This window comes from Myotis yumanensis, unplaced genomic scaffold, assembly GCF_028538775.1.
Source record: "Myotis yumanensis isolate MYYU_CA2020_CCGP unplaced genomic scaffold, mMyoYum1.0.hap1 SCAF_4, whole genome shotgun sequence".
In the NCBI taxonomy this organism is placed as follows: Eukaryota; Metazoa; Chordata; class Mammalia; order Chiroptera; family Vespertilionidae; genus Myotis; species Myotis yumanensis.
Window position 1 is genome coordinate 65266029 of NW_027223755.1, and position 26054 is coordinate 65292082.

Here is a 26054-nt window from a genome sequence, read left to right on the forward strand (position 1 = left end):
CTGAAACTGAAAGGTGAGCCTGAAAATGCACGTGGCATGAAAGGCCACTCGTACTAAAGCGACCTTCAGAACCCAGGCACGAGGAAAGAAGAACTCTGGAGCCGATGGGAAATTTCACAGGAAAGTTCATGATAAGTGGGACACAAGCAATTCCCTGGAACTACCCTAGGTGCTATCAGGTACAGCAATGGCCAGTCACTGTCTGTTTGGCCATGGCCATTAATAAAGTCGTAGGGGCAGATTCCCAAAACTACAGGCACAGATCTGAGCTGGAGCTGCTTCTGGAAGTTGGAAGTCTATGTGGGATGGCCCTGGGGCAGTTGCAGGAAGGATTAACTCACTTGTGGCCCAGACATTGTTCCAAATAAATTTTTTTTTAGTGCAGTATTGTTCTCAGCAGATATAAATTCATATAAATGAAAGGGACCTTCATGTACCTAGGACTGTTTTCCCAGACTGGGGGGAGGAGGAAGCGCAGCAGAGAGACCAATACCAGTGCCAGTAACTCCAACCAAGGAAGCACCAAGTCAAGGTGAACATCGCGGTAACGAAGCACCGTGTCACCCCATTCAGAATAAGCCTAGGTTTGCTCCAAACCCCATCTCCTCAGACTGATTAGTCTTTTCTTAGTCTAACAACTAATCACCTGGGGGAAAGTAAGGTACTTAATCACTTTCACCTCTCCCATCCAAATCTTCCAAAAAACTAATAAACAGGTAGACAAACAACTGAGGAATATTTTTAAATAGAAAAAAATTCAAACTAAATGTGCATATATTTTTCTTAAAGAAACTAATACTTGGTTATTCACAACATCCAAATCATAATTTTTAAAATGAAACACTAGATGGATGGTTTTCCAAAATAATTTCTGGAGGGAGTGTGTGACACACACACAGGCTCTCTCAGACACTCACAAGCAGTAGGCTTCTTCAAAATAAACTATTCGACTGTCAGGACTATTTTATTAACACAGCAGTCATAATTCTCACATGCACAGCATAAATGAGTTAAGCTTTTGTCAGTAATACAATCTAATTTATGGCTCGTTTATATTGAAAATAGTAGACTACTAATAACAAATCTGTTCATTCGTATTTCCCTACTCTACAATTCTATCAAATGGACAACCCTGGGTTTTAAAAACCTTATGAGGAAAACAGACTTACAGAGGGAAAGCTACTTCTAAGCAATAACTTACTGGGAGCACTTATGAAGTATCCATTCATATAACAGTCAGATGCAAACTAAAATTTATTCTTTTCTATTCATGGGTATAGGGTTCTTAAAAAGCCTTAATTAGGTAATACTCACATTACTAAATGTGCACTTAAAAGTAATAACTAAAAAAAAGTAATAACTATACTCTTAACACTGGATTTTAATCATCTTCCTAATTAAGTTAAATTAGTGTGATTTTCCCCATACTACCATTTAAAAAGAGAGCTAAGCAATTCAGTAAGGCTAGGTTATGTGTTGGTTACTGAAATATGAAAGGGTGGGAAATATAAGTTATGCATTATTTAAGTTCACTGACTTTCCATTTTGCTGACATCCATTGCCAACTTTTTCTCCCCTCATCATACCTCCTCCAGAACCATCCCTTCCACATTAGCTCAGATTCTTGGGCTACAGAGAAGACGGGATCTGACAAGCCCTAAACACTAAAGGGCTCATGTCTTCATGCATTATTGGCCACAGACTAGTTCCATTTCAAAGAGGAAAAGGAGAAGCCATGTATTAACTAAAATAACTGATAGCAATGGAATTTAGCTGTTCCAGGAGATATTTTGAGGTTGGTGAAGTCTTTTTCCCCCATTCCTTTTTCATTGTAAATTATAACTGACCACTGAAAAGAATGTATCACACATATATGAACAGTTTAATAAACTATTATAAAGTGAATGGCTAGTTAACCACTCCCCACCTCCAGAAATATAACAATGAGGCAATTTTCCTACACTACACAAACCACTCCCTTTGGAGCAACTCCTTCTTTTAGATAAAGTCAAAGAGTTGGTTTCCATCTAAAATATCTAGAAGCAGAAAGCATTATGTATTCATTTCATAAAATATGTATAACATACACAATAAAATTATTACTTTTTAAATTTTTAATAAAAGTTAATAAGGCCTCAAAATCTTTTCATTGAGGTATAGTTCACATATAACATTATGTTAACAACATAAGGATTCCATATTTGTATACACTGTGAAATGATCACCACAATATGTCTGGTTAGCATCCATCACCACACATAATTTCAATTTTTTTTTTCTTGTGATGAGAACTTTTAAGATCTACTCTCTTAACAACTTTCAAATATGCAATACAGTATTGGTAACTATGGTCACCATGCTGCACGTTACGTCCCCATGACTTATGTATTTTATAAGGCCTCAAAGTTGCAATAAAATGAAGGACACACCACTGTGGTCCTCTCCCCATGACTGACAGCACAGTAGTAGGTTTTCAATGAAGGTCCATTATTGTAAAGGGTTTTTTGTTTTTTTTTCTATTTCTGCTATTTTTTCCACTAGAAGGGAAAATTTCAGGATAATTATGTTATGTTTAAAAAGTGTCAAAAGATGAGAAAAAAAACAAAAACCTGAAGGTGGTAGTATGGGAAATGCAGGACAAGAGGACACGTGCCCCATCCTGCAGGATGGGCTACTTCTCGGAGCTTTCAGTGCAGCCTTGTGCTGTAGCGCACTGCTCTTGTAATGACAGTCACAGATGGTCTATAACAAAGATCAGTTATTGACATGTGATTATCAAGGCTCCTTAGAAAATCTGTATTTTATTTTAGATAAAATGAAATATTAACTGTGGCAAGGCCATTTAGAATTAGGAGCACCCAATTCATTTTATATATTGTTCACATTAAAAACACAAAGGACTTCGGCCCTAACCAGTTTGGCTCAGTGGATAGAGCATCGGCCTGCGGACTCAAGGGTCCCGGGTTCGATTCTGGTCAAGGGCATGTACCTTGGTTGCGGGCACATCCCCAGTGGGAGATGTGCGGGAGGCAGCTGATCGATGTTTCTCCCTCATCGATGTTTCTAGCTCTCTGTCCCTCTCCCTTCCTCTCTGTAAAAAATCAATAAAATACATTTAAAAAAAAAAAAAAAAAAAAAAAACACAAAGGACTTCATTTCAAGAGGCTGCTCACGTTGGGAAGAATACGTTTATCAGGGGACTGCTATAGTTAATTAAGAGGCAAATCTAGCTCATGAACTGTGATCATTTATGTCTCTGGACTGTTATCACCATAGCTTTATAGGAGCCCACACAATTCCCTGCAGTTGTGAAGACACGGCAACGCCAATGTCCAATGTCCCGTGGTCTCTTGTTTGTTCATTTTTTTACACCCTAAATGCAAATGCTTCCAGCCTGCGTGCATGGGACCGCTGCCAGGCTTTTGTGGGGTTTGGCCCTGCTCACATTTGACCCTGGCCTTCGGGTCAGGAAGAGGAGCTGTCAGAAACAGATCAACTCTCCCAGGGTCTATTAGCTGCTTGATCTGGGGCAGTTCTCAAAAGTCATCTCTGTGATGTCAAGATCTGGTGATGAATATACATGGATTCTCAATTATAAAACCACTTTGCATTTATATAGTTATAAGTCTCACAATGTATAACCCAATTTGACACCTGTCAACCTAAATTAAATCTTTGATGTTATCTAAATGCTGCCACTGATTTTAATTTACAGAGTGGACATGGAGGATAAATATGTGACATTTAAATGAAATAAATTTATATTTGCAAGAAAGAATGCCTTATTTTGTTATATGGGGAAAAGGACAAGTAGCCAATAAGGAAAGCAAGATTATAAATAATTTCATTTTAAGAACTCTATAATATGATACATTTGTAAATTTTAGCTAAAATTTTATCTTAATCACATATCTTCTCTTCTTTAAACTTAAGAAGAAAACAAACATACAAACAAAAAAACCAAACCCTCTATATCTGATGCTTGAAACAAATAACAAACAGCCAGGACAATTACAGCGATTCCCAATACAACAGATGGTTATGTTTCAGTTAAGCCAATCTGATTTAATGTTATCTAACCCAGTACAACTTCTCAGAAGAAATCTGATATCCATGAATTAAGAATGAGCTAATAAATGGAAATATATTTTAGCTCTATTTCTCACACTGACAGTACAAAGTTACTCTGCCTTGGTTTCAACTGACTTTAGACTGGATATTATAGAAAAAAATGGCATATGGTATAACAAATTAGCAAATTTAAACAAATATTTTTCTAACACCACAAATTATGATCAAAAGTAAAATGATCAAGAAAATCTTACATATATATTTTTCCTATCATCATGAAAGGGTTTATACTTGGCTGAACACTTATTAATTTAGGTAAACCAAACTGAATTTCCAAACACACAATTTGAAAAATAGAGGTGTTTCTGAATCTAACATCTTTCTTTAAAGTTCAAATACCTGACATCAGCCCACTCGTCTTAAAGAGAGCCAGACCCCCTGCCTCGCTTTAGAGTTTCTGCCTTCAAAATCTCCAGGGTGGTATTTAAGCACGGTTACCTCTTTACCACAAATACACAGACCTTTAAGACACTGATTTTGCTACATGTCAAGTACAAGATCAAACAAGGCATTCTGCTAAAAAGCTGGAGGGTAGATTATAAAGCATGGGTGTGGATGAGAAAGATGCTGGGAAAATCTGTCTGTGCACGAACATCCCTTCCCTGGTTGGTCTGCTTCCAGTTTCTTCTTCCCTGACCCAGCACTCTCCTGGATCCCTCTGCTTTCCTCATGACCAAAATGATCAACCTGGGAGTGTGAGTCAGGTGAAAATAAAGGCTCTTCGTCCTCTGCCCCTCCACCTGCGCTGCAGAGGCACACACTGAGGGTCAGGTGGTCACAGACATCCTTCCCTGTGGGTCAGAATGCCAGGTTCAAAAACAGGAAAGGCACTTCTGCGCCTGGGAAGGCATCTGCTCACTCCCTTAAGACCCTTAGAGTAGAATGAAAGGGTTCTGCTAGCTGAAGAGCTTGTAGCCTGTCTACACCTGTGTATGCTGGAGGGGATGCCAGATGCGGTAACAGCAGAGGAACAAGTGTCTTTCCTTCCAGCCCTCTTAGGCCCAATGACAGCACCCCTTTGTGGATGGTTGGCTGGGATCAGGAGGTGTGGCAAATCACTTGGACACCAAGTTCTTTCTTCCTGTAATATGGGGATTCAGTGTGAAGGAAGAGAGTTGAGTAAACGCTCATACCCTATCCTGGTAGTACTCTTGCACTCCCCCAAATCCTCCACAAGATTGTCCCCGCTTCAGACACCAATGGAAAGTCCAGGGCGTTATCTATGCTTCTGGCTAACTGGCTGTAAGTCAGAGGCTCCCCGTCCCCCTCCCCAAGTTTGATTAATTTGCTAGAGCAGCGCAGAGAACTCAGGAAGACAGTTTACTTCCTGGATTGCTGGTTCATTACAGGATATCACTGAGGAACAGTCGGATGAAAGAGATGCACAGGGCCAGGGCCACAGGAGGGCACCACTCTTCCTGCATCGCCATGTGTTCACCACCCCCAGAGCCCTGTCCTTTCGGGTTTTATGGAGGCTTCAGTACAGAGGCATGGTTGATTAACTCCCCAGCCATTGGTACTTGATTCAGCCTCCTGCCCCTCCCCACTTCCTGGAAATCATGGGTGGCACTGAAAGTTCCCCCTCCCTGACCACACAGTTGGTTCCCTGGCAGACACCCCCATCCTTCAGGCTTTCCAAAAGTCACCTATCAACATAAACTCCTTTGTGGTTAAAAGGAATTTGTCGTGAATAACGAAAGTCACTCCTTTCACCTTCACAGTTCTTATCAAGGAAATTCCAAGAGGTTTAGTAGCTTTGTGTCAGGTACAGGGATTAAGACCAAACACAGATTTCTTATTATAAATCACAATGCCACAGGTCTTAAGCGAAAGAGGAGTTCAATAAATTTTTGTTGCATGAGAAGGGGGAGAAAAAGTGACACTCCTGGCAACTCACTAAAACTATGATAGTTAACTTGGATATACAATAGGCCTTTAGCCTTGCTTGCTTTTCTAATTTTGGTAGCTATGCATGGAATGCTACACACTCCCAGGAAGAGTGGAAACATTAACTTTTTAGAGGAAAATCTAACCAGAGTTGCCACAATTAATAAGTCTTTTACAGGATGAAAATAAACATCATCTTTAAGGCAGAAGAGTGTCGACAAAGGAAAGCATCCTTGAACAAACATACACCCGCTGTGCTGCACCTAAGGCTCCTTGCAATTAACACTGTTGCTCTTTCGTAAATGAGCAGAACGAACTGTCTGCTCAAGCATCCCTGCAGAAACAAGCAGATCTAGCAGAGTAAACAAATCTCACAATAATGAGAAAAGCAGAGGACGGGTATTTTCAAATAATTCTAGGCCTTTCACCTTTTTATTTTATTTTATTTTATTTTTTAAAAAATATATTTTATTGATTTTTTACAGAGAGGAAGGGAGAGGGATAGAGAGTTAGAAACATTGAGAGAGAAACATCTATCAGCTGCCTCCTGCACACCCCCAACTGGGGATGTGCTCACAACCAAGGTACATGCCCTTGACCGGAATTGAACCTGGGACCCTTCAGTCTGCAGGCCGACACTCTATCCACTGAGCCAAACCAGTTAGGGCCCTTTCACCTTTTTTTAAAAAAGATATTTTTATTGATTTCAGAGAGGAAGGGAGAGGGAGAGAGAGATAGAAACATCAATGATGAGAGAGAATCACTGACCGGCTGACTCCTGCATGCCCCCCTACTGGGGATCGAGCCCACAACCCAGGCATGTGCCCTTGACTGGAATCGAACCTGGGACCCTTCAGTCCACAGAAGGCTTGACGCTCTATCCAAATGGGCTAGGGCAGGCAGCCTTTCACCTTTTTTATGTTCCATTTGCTTTCCAAACATGTTTCTTCTAAAGACCTGGGTTTGAATCCTGACGCTGTTCTTACTAGCTGTGTAACCTTGTATAAGTATTTAATGTTTCTGAGCTTCAGTTTCTTTAGGAGTGAAATGAAAATACCATCTACCTTCCTCACGGGCTTCCCAAAAGGATTCATTGTTTAGTTGCAAGGAAAGCAGCTTAACTTAGGGATGCATCCTAAAGACACAGTAGGATCTCAGACTAGAAGTCATGGCTACCTGGGTCTTCTCCCCCATCCTCCCCTCAGTGCTGCATGGTCCTTTAGTGTTTGTCGCAGTGAGTCTATTCTTTGCAAACCAGCTTCTTATAATAGCAGAAGTATTCTTACAATAGCATCCCTAAAAGGCACAGCTCTCCCCAGCTGAGGGGCTCATCCTCTGGGCTCCAATTCCAGCTTCTCTGGGTGTTTTCCTCATTTGGTCTAAACTCTCATGCCAGGAGAGAAGGGAGGAGGCAAGGCCACCGTTACAGAGGGCTGTCCTGTCACCTCTATAGGACTCTTGGTCCCAAGATCAGCATAGTGCATTGTTCAAAGTGCCAACCCAAGGTACCTACTCCACAATGAAAGTAATTCCCTCCTCTCTTACCTGTTTCACCTCCTCTCCCTACACCTACCAAAATAACCCTGAACCCCGGGAACTCCAGTTTTCACACTGATACCAATAAGTAAAGAAGGCAGAACCACAGAAATTAATCCCACATTTCTCAAGGTCTGAAGGAAATGCTAGCAGAGGAATCACCCCCATGAATCCTGAATCTGGCAGTAAAACAAAGGTGTGGAATCCTCCGATGCCATCTGCCTCAGAGATCTATCTCAAAAGAGAAGCTGCAATAGGTCATGGGCAAACCCTCGAACCCCTGTCTATAAAGAAGAAAGTGGGGTGAGAAGGCAGGGAAATTTGCCTAACTGGTTAGTAAAATCAAGGCAGAACCTTTATTTTATGGCAAAACCATGAGCTGACACCACAAAGGAAGGGTGGAGCCAATTCTGAAAGTTACTCAAACTCACCAGGTTCTACAGTTACTGTGGCACAGAAGTCAAAGGCAAAGACATAGACACACAAAACCAACCTGAAAGGCCTCTTTTTGTCCATTCCCAGCAAGACAGCACTAATGACTAACTATGAATTTAACCAACAAGGAAAAAACCCAGATGCATCTGGTTAATTTGGAATAAAAGAACAATTTGAAAAGCTGTATTGATGCAAAGGTTGTCACAGTTAATTTCATTCAATGTATCAATAAGAGTGTCACTTGAACTTGAGTTTTAAAGAACGTGCTTTACTTTTCTATGGAAAAATACTGTATATTTCCGATGACAAAAATGCATTTTGTAATCTGGGAAGATATTTTTTACAAGTCTATAAGACTTTTGAAGTGATTTTTTTTTTTAAAGAAAAAGCAAAATAATAAAAGGTTTCCAGCATCTACTCAAATCAGGTACAACTATTGTTTTCCTCGCACTATGCCATGTGCAAAGGCTCATATAATCTGCCCCGAGGCAATTTAAGACTCCTCAGCTGGAATCCTTACAGTCAGGGTGAAGAGAAAGTAGAATCACAGATTTGCACCACATCTCAGTAGATTATATATGTATGCATATCCTCCCATTTCAAACTTTTGTCTTCTTATATAACGGGAGTGTATTATATGCTGCGACACTTTTTTTTGCCTTGCTTATACTCTATATTGAAAATCATTCCATATCACACATACAAATTTATCACGGTTGTTTTTTTTCTTGTTGACACTGTACACTCTAATTGATCTGAGTTAAAATTCCAGCTCTGGGGCCCTGGACAAGTGCCAGCCTCTGTCTTTCCACCTGTACATTGAGATGCATGGTATCTTCTAAAGAAATGAGTGAGATACTATCTGTGGGGTGCCCAGCACAGTGCCAGGCACGCAGTGATGCTCAATAACTGTTAGTTATCAATATTCTTCCACCTGTGGAGCTCCTCCAGGGACCTGGCCTTTCAGGGCAGACATTGTGGGACCGCAGAATCAGACTGACACAAATTCAAATGTTTGGGTAGTTTGCCATCTCTGTGGTGACAAACACAGCAACAGGTCTGCTCATGCTGGAGAAGTGAGGTTAGGATTTAACTTGTGAAATCCCTGACCCGGAGCCCTGGCTTCTGTTTACTCCTCCATTCAACAACTCTGCTTCCCCTCTGGAAGCCTTTTCAGCTCTGCCCTGCCTTTGTCTTCTGTTTCCATTGTCTGCTTCACACAAAAAATGCAGACCCAGCAGCTAATTACTTCGGATAGGGCAAACCACTTTACCTGGAAGAAGGAATGATGAACTCTGTGAGCTTTAAACTATCACGCAATCGCATCATTATTATGAACGCACTGTGAGGAGTTCATTGTTTCCCATTCACAGCCACAGACTATCCGCATGGGACTAAAGAGAAGTGAGCATCAGCATGGCGGAGTGAGGGAGTGGGTGGTGTGTGAAAATCAGAGAAAACGGTGGACTAAAGGCTACCCTGAGAAGTAGTCACACTCTGAGCTGCTAAAATCACCTGCCAGCAGCTGCCCTTGTGTGTGTGTGGCGGGGGGGGGGGGGGGGGGGGGGGGGCGGGCCTCAGAGATCTGCCAGCAGAGCTTAGATACAGAGGGTACTCTGACTTGCTCACTTCCCTCATATCTTGCTTATACTGAATCTTCTAAAATGAAGCAGGGGTACTCATTTCCCTTGTTATGCCCCCATTCCCTGTACTTGAATGAATGACTCTCTCCACCCAGAGCTCTCTAAAGGCCATATCGCCTCCATATATCATAGTATCCTTTGTATGTGAGGTTGATACTATATGGTAAATTTAGTTCCAAGACTGACAGGTGGACTCAGAGACTGGCCCATACCGTGTAAAAGAAGGCTGGCTTCCTCTTAGTTGGGGAGAAGGAAACTAAAGTGTCCCAAGCCTCTGCATGTGGTCAGCACCAAACTCTGCCCATTTCAGACACTATTCTCATGACATCTCCTGTGAGCAGGGATCATCTCCTCATTTGACAGATGTAAACATGGAGGCTTAGGCTGGTTAAGTGACTTCATAATCCACAGTTAGGACATGGACTCCAGGCTGAACCTGGATTTATCACGTGTAGCTCACCAGAGCACACTGTATTGATCTGACATGCCAGTCTCTACCCACGTAGCTTGCCTTTTGTCTGCCTAAAAAACATGTTTAAAAATATATTTCTAATTGCCACAAGCCAAGGTGAGCTTCTGCTGACACCCCACATACCACAAGGTGCTAATCAGAAGTGGTGCTCAATATGATTATTACTAATACTTTCTTGACATTATGATTTCTCAGCAGCCCAGAGCTTACACTACATCAAGTAAAACTTCACTACATCAGAGCATTTCTGTCTCTCCTGCTTTTGGCTGCATCCACCCCAGGTCACCCAGAGGGTCAGCTACCCACATGTGAATCATTGCCTACAGGGTCCAGGGCTGTGTGGCACCATCATCCCCTGGGATTGAACAACTGACCTACTAACCACAAAGTGCTCATGTTGGGGAGTCATGCAGTGTTGAATCCGACTTAGAAGTGCTCGCAGAGCATGTGGGAGAACCCCACAGTGACCCCAGGGCACGTGGAACAGCGATCACACTGCAGAGGCAGTCCTCAAGCCATGTTTGGCCCTCAGGAATGTTCAGTTTAGCATACAGAGACTTTCTTTAAAAGGAAATTAACTGCCCATACTTAAAATTCTGGTCAATTTACATCAATACCCAAATCCTTGCTTCCCTTAAAACGCTGGAAGATCTGAGGACACCAGGTTCACGCGCCTGCACAGAAACAGTGGGCTTGGCCTGAGCAGAGCTGTCTGCTCGCAGACCCGCACCAACCATCCTCATCGGGAGTCATTCTCACGACCCCTGAGGCACTGTGTTTCAGTACCTTCCACATATTCCAAGTGGGAATGCCAAAATGTCTCCCGACTTTGCTTTTCAGTTGTCTGAAGACAACTATTCGCCGAAACCGGTTTGGCTCAGTGGATAGAGTGTCGGCCTGCGGACTGAAGGGTCCCGGGTTCGATTCTGTCAAGGGCATGTACCTTGGTTGCGGGCACATCCACAGTAGGAGATGTGCAGGAGGCAGCTGATCAATGTTTCTCTCTCATCGATGTTTCTAACTCTCTATCTCTCTCCCTTCCTCTCTGTAAAAAGTCAATAAAATATATTAAAAAAAAAAAAAGACAACCATTCACCGGTGTGATATTTTAAGAACTTAAAATGCTGCATCACATAAGCATAGCATTGCCTATCCATGGCAAATAGCTTTACCCATTACTTTTCTTACACCTAATTATGAATGATAACCAAATATTACATCCTTACTGCTTACTTATAGCACAGACTCTCCTCTGACAAGAACCCACATGAGTTGCCCAGACCTTGTCAGAGAAAGGGCTGTACAAATACGCACTTTCTTTCCTGCCATCTCATCTCACCTTGGGCTTTCCCCCAAGCTCCAAAGGAGCCATTTAGAGACGGAGGAGTCTCTTTGTTGAGGAGTCTCTGAGCTGCTCTGAGCTGCGAGCGCCTTCAGGGGCGTCTTTAGGAATCAGCAACATGCAGAAGACATCAAGATCAAAATCAAGAACCACTGCACTGCTCCTTTTGACAGCCGCTTCCCCAACCAGAACACGACCAGGGACTGTTGGCAGAACTACCTGGACCTCTACCCCTGTGAGAAGGCATGACTGCTAAAGGGGGTGATGTCCCTCTCCGTGTGTGAATGGTACCAGCGTGTCTACAAGTGCCTGTGCCCTATATCCTGAGCAAGGGAGAGAAAGAAACATGGATTGGCTGCCTCCTGCATGCCCCCTACTAGGGATTTAGCCTGAAAACCAGGCATGTGCCCTGCCGGAATGGAACTGGTGAATTTTGGTGCATGAGACTATGCTCAACCAACTGAGCCACACTGGCCAGGGCTAATTTTATTGATTGCTTTGAGGGTGGGGGTGAGGGTTGGGAGAATCAGTTTGTTGTTCCACTTATTTATGCATTCATTGGTTGCTTGTTGTGTGTGCCCTGACTGGAGATTGAACTCGCAACTTTGGCACATAGGGACAATGCTCCAACCAACTGAGCTACCAGGCCAGGGCTACCATATCCTCTTTTTTAATAAAGAATTTATGTTTAAAAAAAAGAAGAAGAAGAAGCCATTTAGATTTGCAAGAATTCTCTGGCCGCCTGCCCTGGTGCTGAACTCCTCGGCTGGGTGCAGGGCTCTGGGTTCTGGAATGTACTTCCTCATAGTGTTGCCAAGGTCTAACCTTGGCGGATTCTAAACACAATACCAGGGCATTCCTGATTGAGAGGTGAAACAAAGGGTTTTTTAATTTGCAGAGAACTGAGTAGCAGGTTAAGGAGAGCAGTCATCAAGTCTGGCTGAGTTTCTTTAACTTCAGAAGAAATAAAAGAATGTCCTCTAGAGTTACAAGTCATGCACTAGAAATTAATGATATAAACTAACAAAATGCAAAAGTCTCCTTTCTAGCACAACTGGCTTTTTATTATACATAAATGTTAAATGAGAGGTGAGAATGTATGCCAATAACTCCTGAAAGTGTAGTTCTAAAATTTTATTTTAGAGAGAATAACAGCAGAATGCAATCTATGCAAATTAAAAGCTAGACTTATTACAGTTAAAAGAAATCTATCTTCTATTTAAACCATAACTCCATGTTCACCAAGTACAGTACAATCTAATAAAGAAACTTTTTCTATGTCTTGAAATCTGCTTTCTACTTTTTTAATTGTCAAAATTTTTAAAAAAAGCTATTGTTTCTTTCCTGCTCAGTTACCCATGAATGAGTCCCAGGAATAGGGGGCTGCTCTAAAGCTTACACAGTGTGAAAGGATGAATGGAGAGGGAAGGAGGGGCTGTCTATGGGGTGGGCAAGGGGACAGAGGCCTTAGGGCTACAGTGACCTAATGACCTGCAGGCCAATCCCTTGCAGCATTTCATCCCCTCACCTCCTCCCTCCTTCCTTCCACAGGAAAGTCTTACAGGGGGACTGGGAGCATGGTCTCTCTAGGCAGGCTTAATCCTAAACATCATTCATTGGCTTTAGATAATATTCCAATATAAATAGCTAATGATTGATTTACTAGACCTACAATGTTATAGGTTCTTCTGTTTTGTGTTATTTTGTCTTAAGTCAAATTCCCTTTCCAATTTCACCTTCACTGAGACAATTACTTGCTCTGCTACAACTGGTCTTAGGTCACACAACAGCTATTTCTGGTTAATAGGTGTGGACCCTGAGAAAGAAGATACCTACTAAGAAGGGCTTTTGGTGGTTAACTGGGCTCAAATTTTAAAAACAGAGCCCAGCAGCCTTTTCTCCACAGGGGTCTCTCACGCAAACCGCCCTTCAGGGAGAAGCCTGCGCTGAACTGCCTGTCGGTACTGTGTTCCTGCCATCTGAGTCAGCCTTTGTAAAGGAGTTTCTGGAATTGTATTTCAATCATTAGGACTGAGGCTCCCCACACCTGCCTACCCCTGCCCAGTCCAATTAGCGCCGCACAGCTTGGTCCCTATCAGTACCATCACTGATCAATAAGAGCAGCTCCATTCTGACCAATCAGGACATTTTGTGAGGATTTGGAGTCCTCATTTGCATGAGTACAAACCAATCAGGGACCAGAGATATCTCTATATAAGTCAATTTCCCTCTGGCTTGGAAAAGGCACTTTCCCTTTTCACTGAAGACTAGAGACTGCATTTCCCAGGCTGGAGCTGAAACACCGAAGGTATCTTACTGGACCCAGGCAGAGCAGAGTGAGGGCAGAGCAGAGTGAGGGCAGAGCAGAGTGAGAGCCACCTCAGAGGTGGGCTGTTGAACAGCCAAGCTGTTTCATAATTGAGCTATAACACTATTGAGCTATTCCATAGCCGTGCTGTATCATAATTGAGCTATTTGCAGTTTCCTTCTTCACTGCACCCCAAATTGGGGATTCCTGTAAACACTGAGTTGGCACCAACAGCCAATGGTTGACAAGCCTAAGCTGAGAGGCTCACTAAAGAACCCTTTTCTTCCCCCCACAGTGTCCCAGCTTCACACAGAACTGCCCACCCTCATGGGGCCTGGTGGGCTGGGACAAGGAGCACAGTGGTGACTGACATAGTTGAAGACAAGAGGGCCCCCTTCAAATATTCTGCTCCAAGTTAGAACCCAACCATGACCTGAGGAGTAGGAGATGGCTGAGGTTGGGTTTCTGCCAGCTGGATTCAAATGAGGCTCAGAGCAGAGTACATGTAAATTCGAGGAAAGAGAAAATGTGACATTTAAAGAAACAGAATAACATTTATCCATCCTTCACAACATCCTCCATATACACGTGACAGCAACCATAACGCTGCATCATTGACATCTGCTAAATGATCCATCCCTACCCAATCACGCACTGTCAAGGGGAGGTTCTCTCTGGGTCCCCAAAACACATCACAATTTTGTGGAACACAGACCTGAAAAGTTAGGCTAAAAGTAATTCAATTCAAAGTGAAATATACACACAGAAAATCTTAGTTTTTAAACACAGCATTATCTAATCCTTTTAAAGATGAAAATATACCATTGTTTAAGACAGCGGTCACCAACTGATGGTCCACCGACCTCACTGGTGGTCTGTGAGGTCTGAAAGGTTGGCGATTGCTGGTTTAAGATATCTATACATATAAAGCCTAAGTGACCGTTAAGACCAGAACGACTGGAATGACCAGTCGCTATGATGTGCACTGACCACCAGGAGGCAGATGCTCAATGTAGGAGTTGCCCCTGGCCCACAGGCCCCAATCACTGGATTGGGCCTGCCAGCCAACCTCCCGGTCCCTCTTGCCAGCCAGCAGGCCCCCATCGCCTGATCGGGGCGGGGCCTCTGGCTGGGATGGGGAACCAGGGGTAGGTGGCGGCACACATGGCCCCTTTCCCAGGGGGGCCGAGTGCCAGCTTCCTCCTCAGGGCCGGTGGCCAACCTCCTGGGTCCCTCCCCCCAGTTGGCAGGCCCTGGGATGGGGAACTAGAGGTGGGTGGCGGCAGCCAACCTCCCAAGGTGCCCAGGCTGGGGGCTATGACCTCTTACCGGCTACCTGGGGGTGGAGGTGACGGGGACAGAGGTGCGGTGAGAATGCGGGGTATCCACTGAGCTCGTTCTCACTCCCCTTGCTATCCTCCCCTGGGACACCAGGGCTCATGCGCCAGGGAAGCCCTCACACTCAGGTGCCGGGCACCCTCAAGGAGCCCGTCCGGCACCCGTGAGGCCTTTTCCAAGTGAGCCGGGCTGCAGATGCTGGGACCACAGGGGCCAGTCGGGCTCCCCATGGGTTTGTGCAGGAGCCAGTCTGTGAGGTTGGCCAGGAGAGAGTACGCTGCCCACTCGGCTTCCATGTGGCGCCGCTAGGCGGCCCAGAGGCCCATGCTGTGCCCCGGCCTGCGGCATCTGGCCGCGCTCACCGCATCTTTGCGTGGGGACTTGGGCACCATTACTCAGGCAGAGGGGGGCACACGGGGGCCTGGCAGCCAGGTGCTGCCCAGGGCCAGAGGTCAGCTGGGACCTGCCCTTCCATGCCAGACGCTCGTGCTTCAACCGCCAGCCAGGCTTAGGGACTGCACCCATGCACGAATTTCGTGCACCGGGCCTCTACTATATAATAAATTAGCATGAATGCTTAATGATATTACTACAAGAACATTCACTTTAGTTACATTTATAGTCTCCTAAATTTGAAATAGCCTCAATATCCAAGAACTAAAGATTGGCTGAATAAATTATGTCAAGTTCATTATACATTTATGCAGGAGAAAATATGCAGCTCTTAAAATGGGGCTGTATAACAACATTAAAAAACTTATTAGAACATATCCATAATATATTAGATAAGAAAAGTAAGTTGTAAAATATTACTATATAACTTTTACAGAAAAGATATACAAATGACTAGAGGCTATATAATATAGTGTTTGTACTAGGAGAATGGAATCGAATATAACATTTTTAAACTTTATAGATGGGAAGTTTCCAAGTTTCCCAAATTTTCCAAAGCAAGAATGTATTTTTATAATAATCAAAGCATAACATGTGCTCCAGTTTTAAAAGAGCCACCTGATGCTGAGAGGCTGTCCTAGAGGACCTGGGCCATGCGTTAGCCACATTCTTATTCCCTACCAAAGAGGGAGTGTGGTTAATAGGACACATGGTGGTGGGACCCGAGGTGGAAGGTAGATGTGAGGGCTCAATACAGTCCCAGGCGGCTCTGTGAAAACTGCATTTCACTGGATCTGCATAAGCCATGAGAAAATCCAAACCCCTGTCCCTAAATTAATCAGCTTCTAGAACTTGGGCTTCCGAAAAGAGAGAGAGAGAGAGAGAGAGAGAGAGAGAGAGAGAGAGAGAGTTACATTGGCAGATATTTCTATAAGAACATACGAGAAGAAAAGAAGCAACCTGCGCAGGTTTATAAAAAAGCATGTGCGATGCTTCCTGCATCTCAAGAGGAATGAAATGTTGATTTAAAGCAAGGAATGTTTTTATATTCTCAGTGGGTCTCGAAATAATTTCATGAGGCATGACGTTTCAGAAATAGCACAAGATTTGAAAGTTTGCTTACTGATTATACCACACTGAACTTGATCTAAATGGGATTTAAGGCTTCTCGTATACAAAAATAAATACAAAAGATGAAGATAAAGACATTAAATATTAAGGCTATAATTTTTGTCCTAAGCTACGTACTTATTAAGTAATCTTGGCCAAATTACCTTTTTAAATCGCAGTTTGCTCATCACCCAAATGGGGATAATGATAATACTTATGTGGCAAGGTAATCTGTTGCAAAATTAAATCATGTCTAATTTTTGCCACTGAGGACCCATCAGAAAGAATTTCATTTCCTCCCAGCTTAGTGTGAGGAAGGAACCTACAATCAGATTTAATTTGGCTTTAGAAACAATAAGTCACATGACATTCTCACAACCAACAGCAGTGGAGAAAACTCAAACACTTTCTTTATATCCCTGGCATGAGAGTTAAATGAAACAATGGATGTCGTATGCTATGTAAATGGCCATGCAATGTTTGGAGGTTAATTACTGTGAGTAAAAATTCCATTCACTTGCCCGACCGGTGTTCCTCAGGAGTTGAGTGTCAACCTATCAACCAGGAGGTCACGGTTCAATTCCCAGTCAGGGCACATGCCTGGGTTGTGGGTTTCGAGCTCGATGCCCAGTGGGGGACGTACAGGAGGTAGCTAATCAATGATTCTTATCATTGATGTTTCTATCTCTCTCTCTCCCTTCCTCTCTCTGAAATCAATAAAAACATTTAAAAAGATGCCATTCACTTCACACAATACTACATAACAAAATGATCCAGGAGACCTGGGTTTTCATCCCAGCCCCACCCCTATCTAGTGACTGAGCCATCTCTCCCTGCTCTACAAAATGGGCACATACTCTGGGTCTTGCCCTACCTCACAGGGTTATTGTGAGGCACAAGTGAGATAATATATGTGAAAAGTCTATGGAGAGTGTCAGACAAGGGTGATCTATAAACAAGCCACAACCAAGTCAGTAAAATTCTATGAGCTCTGAACACCAAAGAGGGATTAAAACTGATTGACTAAGTGGTTTCATTAAAGTAGTCTACATTAAAAACAAATAATATTAGTAATCCAAATGTCCATCAATAGTAGAATGGATAAACAAAATTGTGATAAAGAGAATACTCACAGCATGAAAAATGAACACATTTAGTATATACTACACATAACATTTATAGAAAGAAGCAAGACAAAAAAAACAGAGACCATGATTCATTCATCTAATGTTAAAAATAGACAAAATAAGTTAGTTTGCTCAGAGAAGCCTACATAAGCAGTAAAATTCTAACAAAAAGTAAGGAAATAATTATCACAAAGTCAGATGGTGTCTTTTTTTCTGGTTGGGAAAGAAGGGGATGATAAAGATGTGAACAAATAAAAGGGACTTCTTGGCTTGCAGGCTATGTTAAATTTTTTGTGTGTATGTGCATATATATGTATATTTTATACATTTTCTATACGTATATTATTTTTCATAATAAAAACCAACAATAACAAAAAACCTACTGAATTCTGTATAAATTGTGTGTGTGTATATAAATACTTTTTCTAAAAGTTTGCTTCAATTCCAATCTCAGACACACACAACCAGGAAATTACTTGGTTGAGATTTTAATCTCTTCAAAAAGCAAGTATAGTCATGAGGCAGGCTATGGTGACTCAAGTTAACTACTTGTCTACTTATTAATAATTTCTGACTGCTTAGATATTTTCAGGGTCAAATTAAAAATTCCAGTATCTACACTAATAAAAGAGAAAGATGCAAACTGACCATACCTTCGTGATGCTCAACAGCCAATCAGGAATATGCAAATTAACCCAACAAAGATGGTGGGTTAATATGCATACACAGGTGCTGAGCGGCTGGGGGGCGGGGTGGGACGCTTGTGTCGTTGCCATGGCGACGATGCAGGCATTCCGCACCGCCCCAGCTGCTCCGGGCCTCTGGGCAGCGTGGGAAGGCAGAAAGGTGGCTCTGGGCTAGAGGGAAGGCAGTGCTGGGAGCCGGGGGAAGGAAGGCCCATTCTTGCATGAATCTTCGTTCATCGGGCCTCTAGTTAACAATAAAAGAACTATTGGGCTATCGTCACCACCTGAGTATATCTTACACCACCAGTCTAAAAGGAAATGCACGTTTACATCCATGACTTACCAGCTGGCTGTGTCTGTGTTATTCTCTTAGGGTAAGTCTTGCTTCGGCTTCTTGCCACATTCTGATCTGGCCGGGGAAGTTGAATAGAAAGATCTCGACTCATTTGCAATGCTGTCCTGCCACTTGAAAATGCAACATTTTGATTAACACAAGTAAAACCACACAGCACAAAAGTAAACAACAGCTCATTCAGAATATCTGCAAAGTATGGAAAGAAGAAAAAACACACTCACAGGAGCTGTAAGCATACATAGGTTCCCAACTGATTCACATTGCAATATTAACCAAGGAAGTAGTATTAAATTCTAATAGGAAACATTTAGGTTAGATAGAAGGAATGTGTTTTACATTCAGAAACAGGAAATGGGGGTTTATTAAAGGAGGACTAGGTTTAGATTTAACAGAATGATGGGCTAGCAATAGAGAATTCTGATCGCCTTCCGACTCTACAACAAAATGATGAAGAAATTACATTGGGCTGAATTGCATAAGGGCAATGACTCTACGTGAATCGGCATCACCCCATGGCAAGTTGTACAGCATCCCCTCAGGACCACTGTGTGGTCTACTCTCCACCCTGCTATGGCACAATCAACCTTTTATTATGCTCGCCCCACCTGCACTAGATCAGGTGCCCAGGAAGATTTAAAACAGGCCTGAAACCCCACGCGCAGCACTGCTTCCCTGAAGTGCTTTGAGGATTCAGGAGGCTGAGCTTTCTCTGGGGATGGAATAATCTCTGAGAAATGTGTAATTTCATTCACTGGGTTTCAGTGAACATTCACCCTACTGAAAATTCATCCCACAGCTGCTGAATTTGAGCCAATAAATGACCCCAGCTTTCACCTAAATATTTTAGGTGAAAATTTCATTTAGGTACAAGGAAAATATCATTAGGGACAAGGAAAAATGCATTTCTTTTTATCTAGTTTGATTCACCTCAAGAAGAGCCAGAAAGCCTTTTAATGGCCCCAAATCCTATTCATCCTACATTTACAGAACAAATATCGGTGAATCTCTCCCAAATGAGACGTATAGAGCAAAATTTACCTCCTACATGCTTCTGTGAGAGTTTCCCCTCCTCACTACCCCATCCACCTTTATTAGATTTTTTTTTTAATGCTTGAAACAACCATAAAAAGAGGCTTATCATCAGGATAATTAGGGACACAACTTGATATGAGCTACCATGAATGAAGATGCTGGGGTCCACCTATGAGTGTACTAGTGTTCAATACTTCATGAGAACTGGGGTGAGAGAGGGGAGCAAACTGTGACAGGCTGGGGGTTTTTTCACTTGAAATTTAACTATTTTTTTTAAAGATAGTAAATAAGGTCACTAACACAAACAGCAATCTCTCTCTCCTGGAGAGTTAAAAACAAAAATCCCTATAGAGAGCAAAATTCCATTATTACAAGTAGTATGGAGTGTGAAGATAAGACCTACTTCCAACAGACTTTCCCTGCTATAGGACTTGGGTACTGTGTACTTTACTGCATAGAAGGAAAAATATTTGCCCTAAAAATATAACCCATCATGTGGACCCCTGAGACATTTTATAATGAGATTTTACTTATTCAATTTTTCCACACGCGTTTTCTCTCAGGAATAACGGAGACATGACAAAATCATATCACAAGATTAATAAAACTATGGTCCAGAACCATACCCTGATCTGCCACCAGCTGTACAGGACCTAAGACTAGAACAAGCTTCCTGACCTCCAGCTGGTCAGCATGGCACAGCCGGGCAGTGGGAGGAGGAAGAGAACACTAAGCCATTGGTCTGCAGTTGCAAGCATAGCTCTGTCTCAACTGTATGATCTTCAACAGGTTATTGTTCAAATCTCCTAGAGCCTTATTTTCAACATGGATAATATATGTTTACTTATTCTTACTATTTTCCGAGTGGAAATATTATTGTGTAGCATTCTTACTATTTCCTTGTAGCAGACAGTATTTGATAAATGGTGGCTCTTTGTAGAGACAGTGCAGAGATTTATTCCCATGATCACCCACTCCCTTCCTCCTCACACTCTGGCATACACACTCCCATTCTATGCTGAGTGGCCCTGCAGCCCCAAAGTGAGGGGTAGAGGAAAGAGAACAAGAACAGAGACACCTGGGTTCAAATCCCAGCTTTGCCACTTACTGATAAAGGCCTTTAGTTCAGTTAGTTTACTCTGGGGCTTGGGGCTCAAATTTCTCATCTGTATAAATGAAGAGAAACCTCCTTTGGCAGGTCACTGAGCCCATCCCATATTTACTTTATGTAATTAAATAAAGTGACACCTGTGCAAGCACCTGACACAAAGGAGGCTCTCATGAGAATCTGTTCTCTCTTTCAGGCTTTAAGAAATGTGGAGCCCTGGCCAGTGTGGCTCAGTTGGTTGAGCATCATCCCATGCACCGAAAGGTCGCCGGTTAGAGTCCCAGTCAGGGCACGTGCCCAGGTTGTGAGTTCGATCCCAGGTCAGGGTGTGTGCTGGAGGCAACCAATTCATGTATCTCTCCTTCTCCCCCTCTTCTTCTCTCTTCCTCTTTCTTTAAAATCTATAAATACACATTTAAAAAAAACGAAATGTGGAAAGTTCATGAGATTTAAGTCCTACAAGAAGTTCATCTGGGTTCCCCAGGGGTGTTTCTCAGGCCCAATTCTCATTCCTGGAATATAAATTCTACACAACTTATTCATCAAAACAAGGAGTCCCCTACTAACTTAACAACAGATAAAGGCAAAGTTAATTTCTAAGGGGTTCAGGGAAAGAAATTATCAGTGTATAACAAAGATTCGATCAAGTTCTATTTCAGATTATTGGTCTCTGATAATAAAACAAAGGAATTAGATTGTTGGATTTCAGCTCAGATTTCCCCCCCAAAATCTGGAATTTTGATTGACTGTCACACATCACTAAAAATGTGTAATATTTCCCCCTTCCTAAGTAATGACTAATTTTTCTAAAAAATATTGAAATCTCATTGATATTCAGCATGCCCGAAGATGCAAGAAAAGGATCCAGACTAGAACTCTGTCTTCCTACATCACATACACCTACAGACACACCACTGTAAATGTCTACACATAATTATACACACAAATGCAGACACACCTGCATTCGTACCCTGCAGCATTTATCCCTCATGCTCTAAAAGCCTGCCGGTAAAGGAAGGGGCTGTGTTTCCAGAGCACTGCCTTCATTCCATGAGGTCTACAGAACATCTCAAGAGAGAAGCAGGCATATGATGTTTGTTAAAGGCTGGGTATTTTTCCTGTTTTGACAATTAACAGTCCAGGTGCTGTAGACCACCCAGCAGTCCGAGACCCATCCCTGCTCATGACCAGCTCTGGGCAGTGGGATGAAACACATTTCTTCCAGGGATGGAGTAACATTATGCTTCCTACAGACAGAGACGGAGATTTGGGTTTCATTAAAACTGACAAGGCAGTTAAGACCAGCCACCAAATTAGAACAGATTTAGCAGAGCTTCCAGTTCTGCAAAGGTTACCTTTAATTACTTTCTTGGAAGAAATGATATTTAATATGCAAAATCCAATAATAATAATTCCCAGTAGCCACAACATTTGCATTTCAATAAATTTGAGAAATCAGGTATTAGTAAATTTGTGGAAACTAACTACAGCATATGTTAAGCAGCATAATTGCAATTTTAATAATAGGAACACAAAGATAGAGTTACACATTTTGTCTGTGTTTTATGCTCTAAATGGAAGAACAGCCCAAATGGTGACTAGTAGCTGTTCACCTCATCATAAAGTAGGTACTCTTCCCTTAAATTCCTGATAATTATATCACTGTCTGAGAAAGAACCTTGATAAGCAAAAGGTTAAATTTTTAGTTACCAGTGAACACCAATTAACGAGAACATTTATAATTACTTAGGTTTTATATGTCATCAAATGAGCAAATATGCAAATGAATAATGTGTAACAATGAATGCAGTGAACATTTACTATTAATCACTCTGTTATCGATTATCTCTGGTTTCAACTTCAAGGCCAAACAGGTAGGTTTTAAAAGAGATATTAGCCCTGACTGGTGTGCTAAGTGGTTAGAGCGCCAGCCCACACACCACAGGGTCTCATGTTCAATTCCCGGTCAAGGGCATGTACCAGGGTTGTGGGTTCAATCCCTGTCCCTGATTGGGGCAAGTATGGGAGGCAACCAATTGATGTACCCCCTTCACATCTATGTTCCTCTCTCTCTCTCTTTTCTCTCCCCCTCCCTTCCACTCTCTCTGAAAAGCAATAGAAAAAATATCCTCAGGTGAGGATTAACAAAACAAAACAAAAAAACAAAAAAAGAAAGAGAGAGAGGAATTAAAATCTGGCATACCATTGTCCTACAAACACTTGACTTGGCTTTATTTATTTATTTATTTATTTATTTATTTATTTATAATCCTCACCGGAGGATATACTTTTATTGATTTTTTAGAGAAAGAGAAAAGGAGACAGAGAGAGAGAGAAACATCAACCAGTTACCTTTTATATGCATTCCAACCAGGGATAGAACCTGCAATGTAGGTATGTGCCCTGACCAGAAATTGACCCTCCAACCTGTTGGCGCAAAGGACAATGCTCCAGCCAACTTAGCCATCTGGCCAGAGCTTGGCTCTACTTTTAAGTCTCCTAAGTAAGCATTTCATTCAGTGATGTCTCCAGTGGGGCTGACAGAACAGTGGCACACCTCCTGAGCAGCATTTCTGCACTCTGCTTGGGTTTTACAGGGTCTCGGACCAGCCTCACTGCCGGAATGAATGTAGCTCTCTGAAGGCAGAGGTGCTAAGATCTGAATCTTTGCATCTCTAAGGCACCCAATACCATGTCTTGCACCTCACACACTCTCTATTAACAGAAAGGAGTTGAAACAAAACAAATTCTTTTTCAAAACATAGAAAGCTGCCCGGCCGGCGTGGCTCAGTGGTTGAGCGTTGACCTATGAGCCAGGAGGTCACGGTTTGATGCCCAGGTTGTGGGCTCCATCTCCAGTGTGGGGCGTGCAGGCGGCAGCCGATCAATGGTTCTCTCTCATCATTGATGATTCTATCTCTCTCGTCCTCTCCCTTCCTCTCTGAAGTCAATAAAAATATTTCAGCCCTAGCTGGTTTTGCTCAGTGGTTAGAGCGTCGGCCTGCAGATGAAGGGTCCCGGGTTCGATTCCGGTCAAGGGCACATGCCCGGGTTGCGGGCTTGATCCCCAGTGGGGGCCGTGCAGGAGGCAGCCAATCAATGATTCTCTCTCATCACTGATGTTTCTATCTCTCTCTCCCTCTCCCTTCCTCCCTAAAATCAATAAAAAAATATATATTTAAAAAAAATAAATAAAAATATATTTAAAAAAACATAGAAAGCTCCCACTTTTAATACTGGCACTTGAAAAAGACACAAGCACCTGCCTGGCTGCAGGACAATCACAACCAGGCTTTTCCTGCAACATGCTAACACTTTGCCAAATGGACAGAAGCACAGGCCCTGGAGTTAGACGGCCAGGGTGTGAACCCCACTCTACTGCTTCTAGCTGGGTCACCTGGAGAAGTGACTTGGTCTTGCTGAGCCTTAGTTTCCTCACATATTAATGAGGATAATATTAAGAAGACTGTGATGATTAAATGAAATAATAAATGGAAAACATTTAGCACAATACATGGCACTTAATACTGCTCAATAAATTTTAGATATAATTGCTAGCCTCACTACATGTAGGCTTTATGCTGCAGAAAATAGGATTTGATCCACAATATAAAGTATACATTGTATTACAACAGGGGATCAACTCAATGTCCTAAGAACACCAATCAGTTACTATTCAAAATATCTATTACCTCATAATCACAACATAATTACAAGTAAGTGATATGTCCATCAAAATACATTTCAGAAGATAAACTCTAGTACATTTTAAAAGTCCTAAACTTAACAGAGCTAATATAGACATTAAATATAATTAAGCCTGGAAAATCATTTTTGTCAAAAAAGTTTTAATAAACTATTATGCTAATAAAATTCACTGGCACTGTACAAAAATAAGAAAAAAACTTTAATGTGCCTGTATGTGAACAGCTGAATTAAATATTTATGTATTTACATATACACACCCCAAGGAAAAAAATGATATTTACCTATACCGGTGCTTATAACTCATGGATCCAAACTTGCTGAGTTTTCTTGACAGTGAATTTGATTCATTTTCTGGAATTCTAATGAATTTTTACAATAAAATTAAATTAAGACTCAGAAATACAGATACTTTTGCAACATTTGAGCAAAAGCTACGTAGAAAATATAATCATGCAACACCTCAACAGCTAGTCAAAATATCTTATTTGTTCTACACATTGGCAGGAAATAATAATGTTATTATAAGCTAACTGTTGAAACACAAACACACTCTAGGAATTTATATATTTATATAATGTTGAAGACATCATTGCCCTTAGAAGCTTTAGTTGTAAATCATATTACTTTCTCTGCTTAAATAATCTTGAGAACTTTGTCACTAGGTTGATTTACTCAAGCCAAGGCCCTCACAGCAGTTAACGTCTCTGAGGAGTGGTTCAGTCTCCTTTGTACTACAGTCCAGCACTTCCCACTCCAGGGTACCTTCAACAGACACCTCCATGGGGAGCTGTTCCACCCAGGCCCCTGACCGAGAGGTAATGTCTCAGGCTTTCTGGGAAACATCCCTGCCCTAATACAAGCTAAATAAAGGACATTGGTCATTTGATTAGAATACGTCTCCAATATCATGCTATTTGGGGAAACTGCTCCATGCAAACCAAATAGGAGTAAGGGGAAGAATGAATCTAGTTTTAAATTTAAAAACACAAATACAGCTGAATGTATTACCTGATAGAATTTAGTGTTATCTTTATACCATAAAGATGTGAAATAAACAAAAAGTATCCCCACAATCCAACGGTCAATTCTCCACCCACACTTGACCTTCCAGGAGCACAGCATGCAACAGAATAGCCAGCTCCCTATCCAGCATGACATTTTCCTCCTTCATCTTCCATTTCCTTACACACTTTCCAGGTTACTCCTTCTCATAACCCATGGCTGGCTCTTCCAGTCCTCTAAATGCTGGCAGGGTCCCACAGCCCAGTCCTTGGCTTCCTGCTTCTCTCTCTTCACTTTTCTCAAAGGTGACCTCATCCAGTCAGCTTTGCTTAAATACTAACTAAATTTACATGGCCAACCTTGGTCTTTCCAGTAAGCCTTATACATCCAACATCCCCATTTAGATGACTAAAAGGCATTTCAAATTTAGTATGTCCACAG

At 42.1% G+C, this 26054-nt stretch overlaps 1 protein-coding gene across 2 annotated transcripts in view; it reads right to left on the reverse strand.

Moving 5' to 3' along the window:
- The window catches only part of EPB41L4A (erythrocyte membrane protein band 4.1 like 4A), a 215998-nt gene that overhangs the window by 40214 nt on the left and 149730 nt on the right, over positions 1-26054 (reverse strand). For both annotated transcript variants that reach the window (XM_070412445.1, XM_070412444.1), the window contains exons 12-13: positions 24893-24970; positions 18752-18873 (exon numbers count right to left, since the gene is read on the reverse strand). In XM_070412445.1, coding sequence (XP_070268546.1) covers positions 18752-18873; positions 24893-24970 — 200 coding nt within the window. The remainder of the gene's footprint in view (positions 1-18751; positions 18874-24892; positions 24971-26054) is intronic.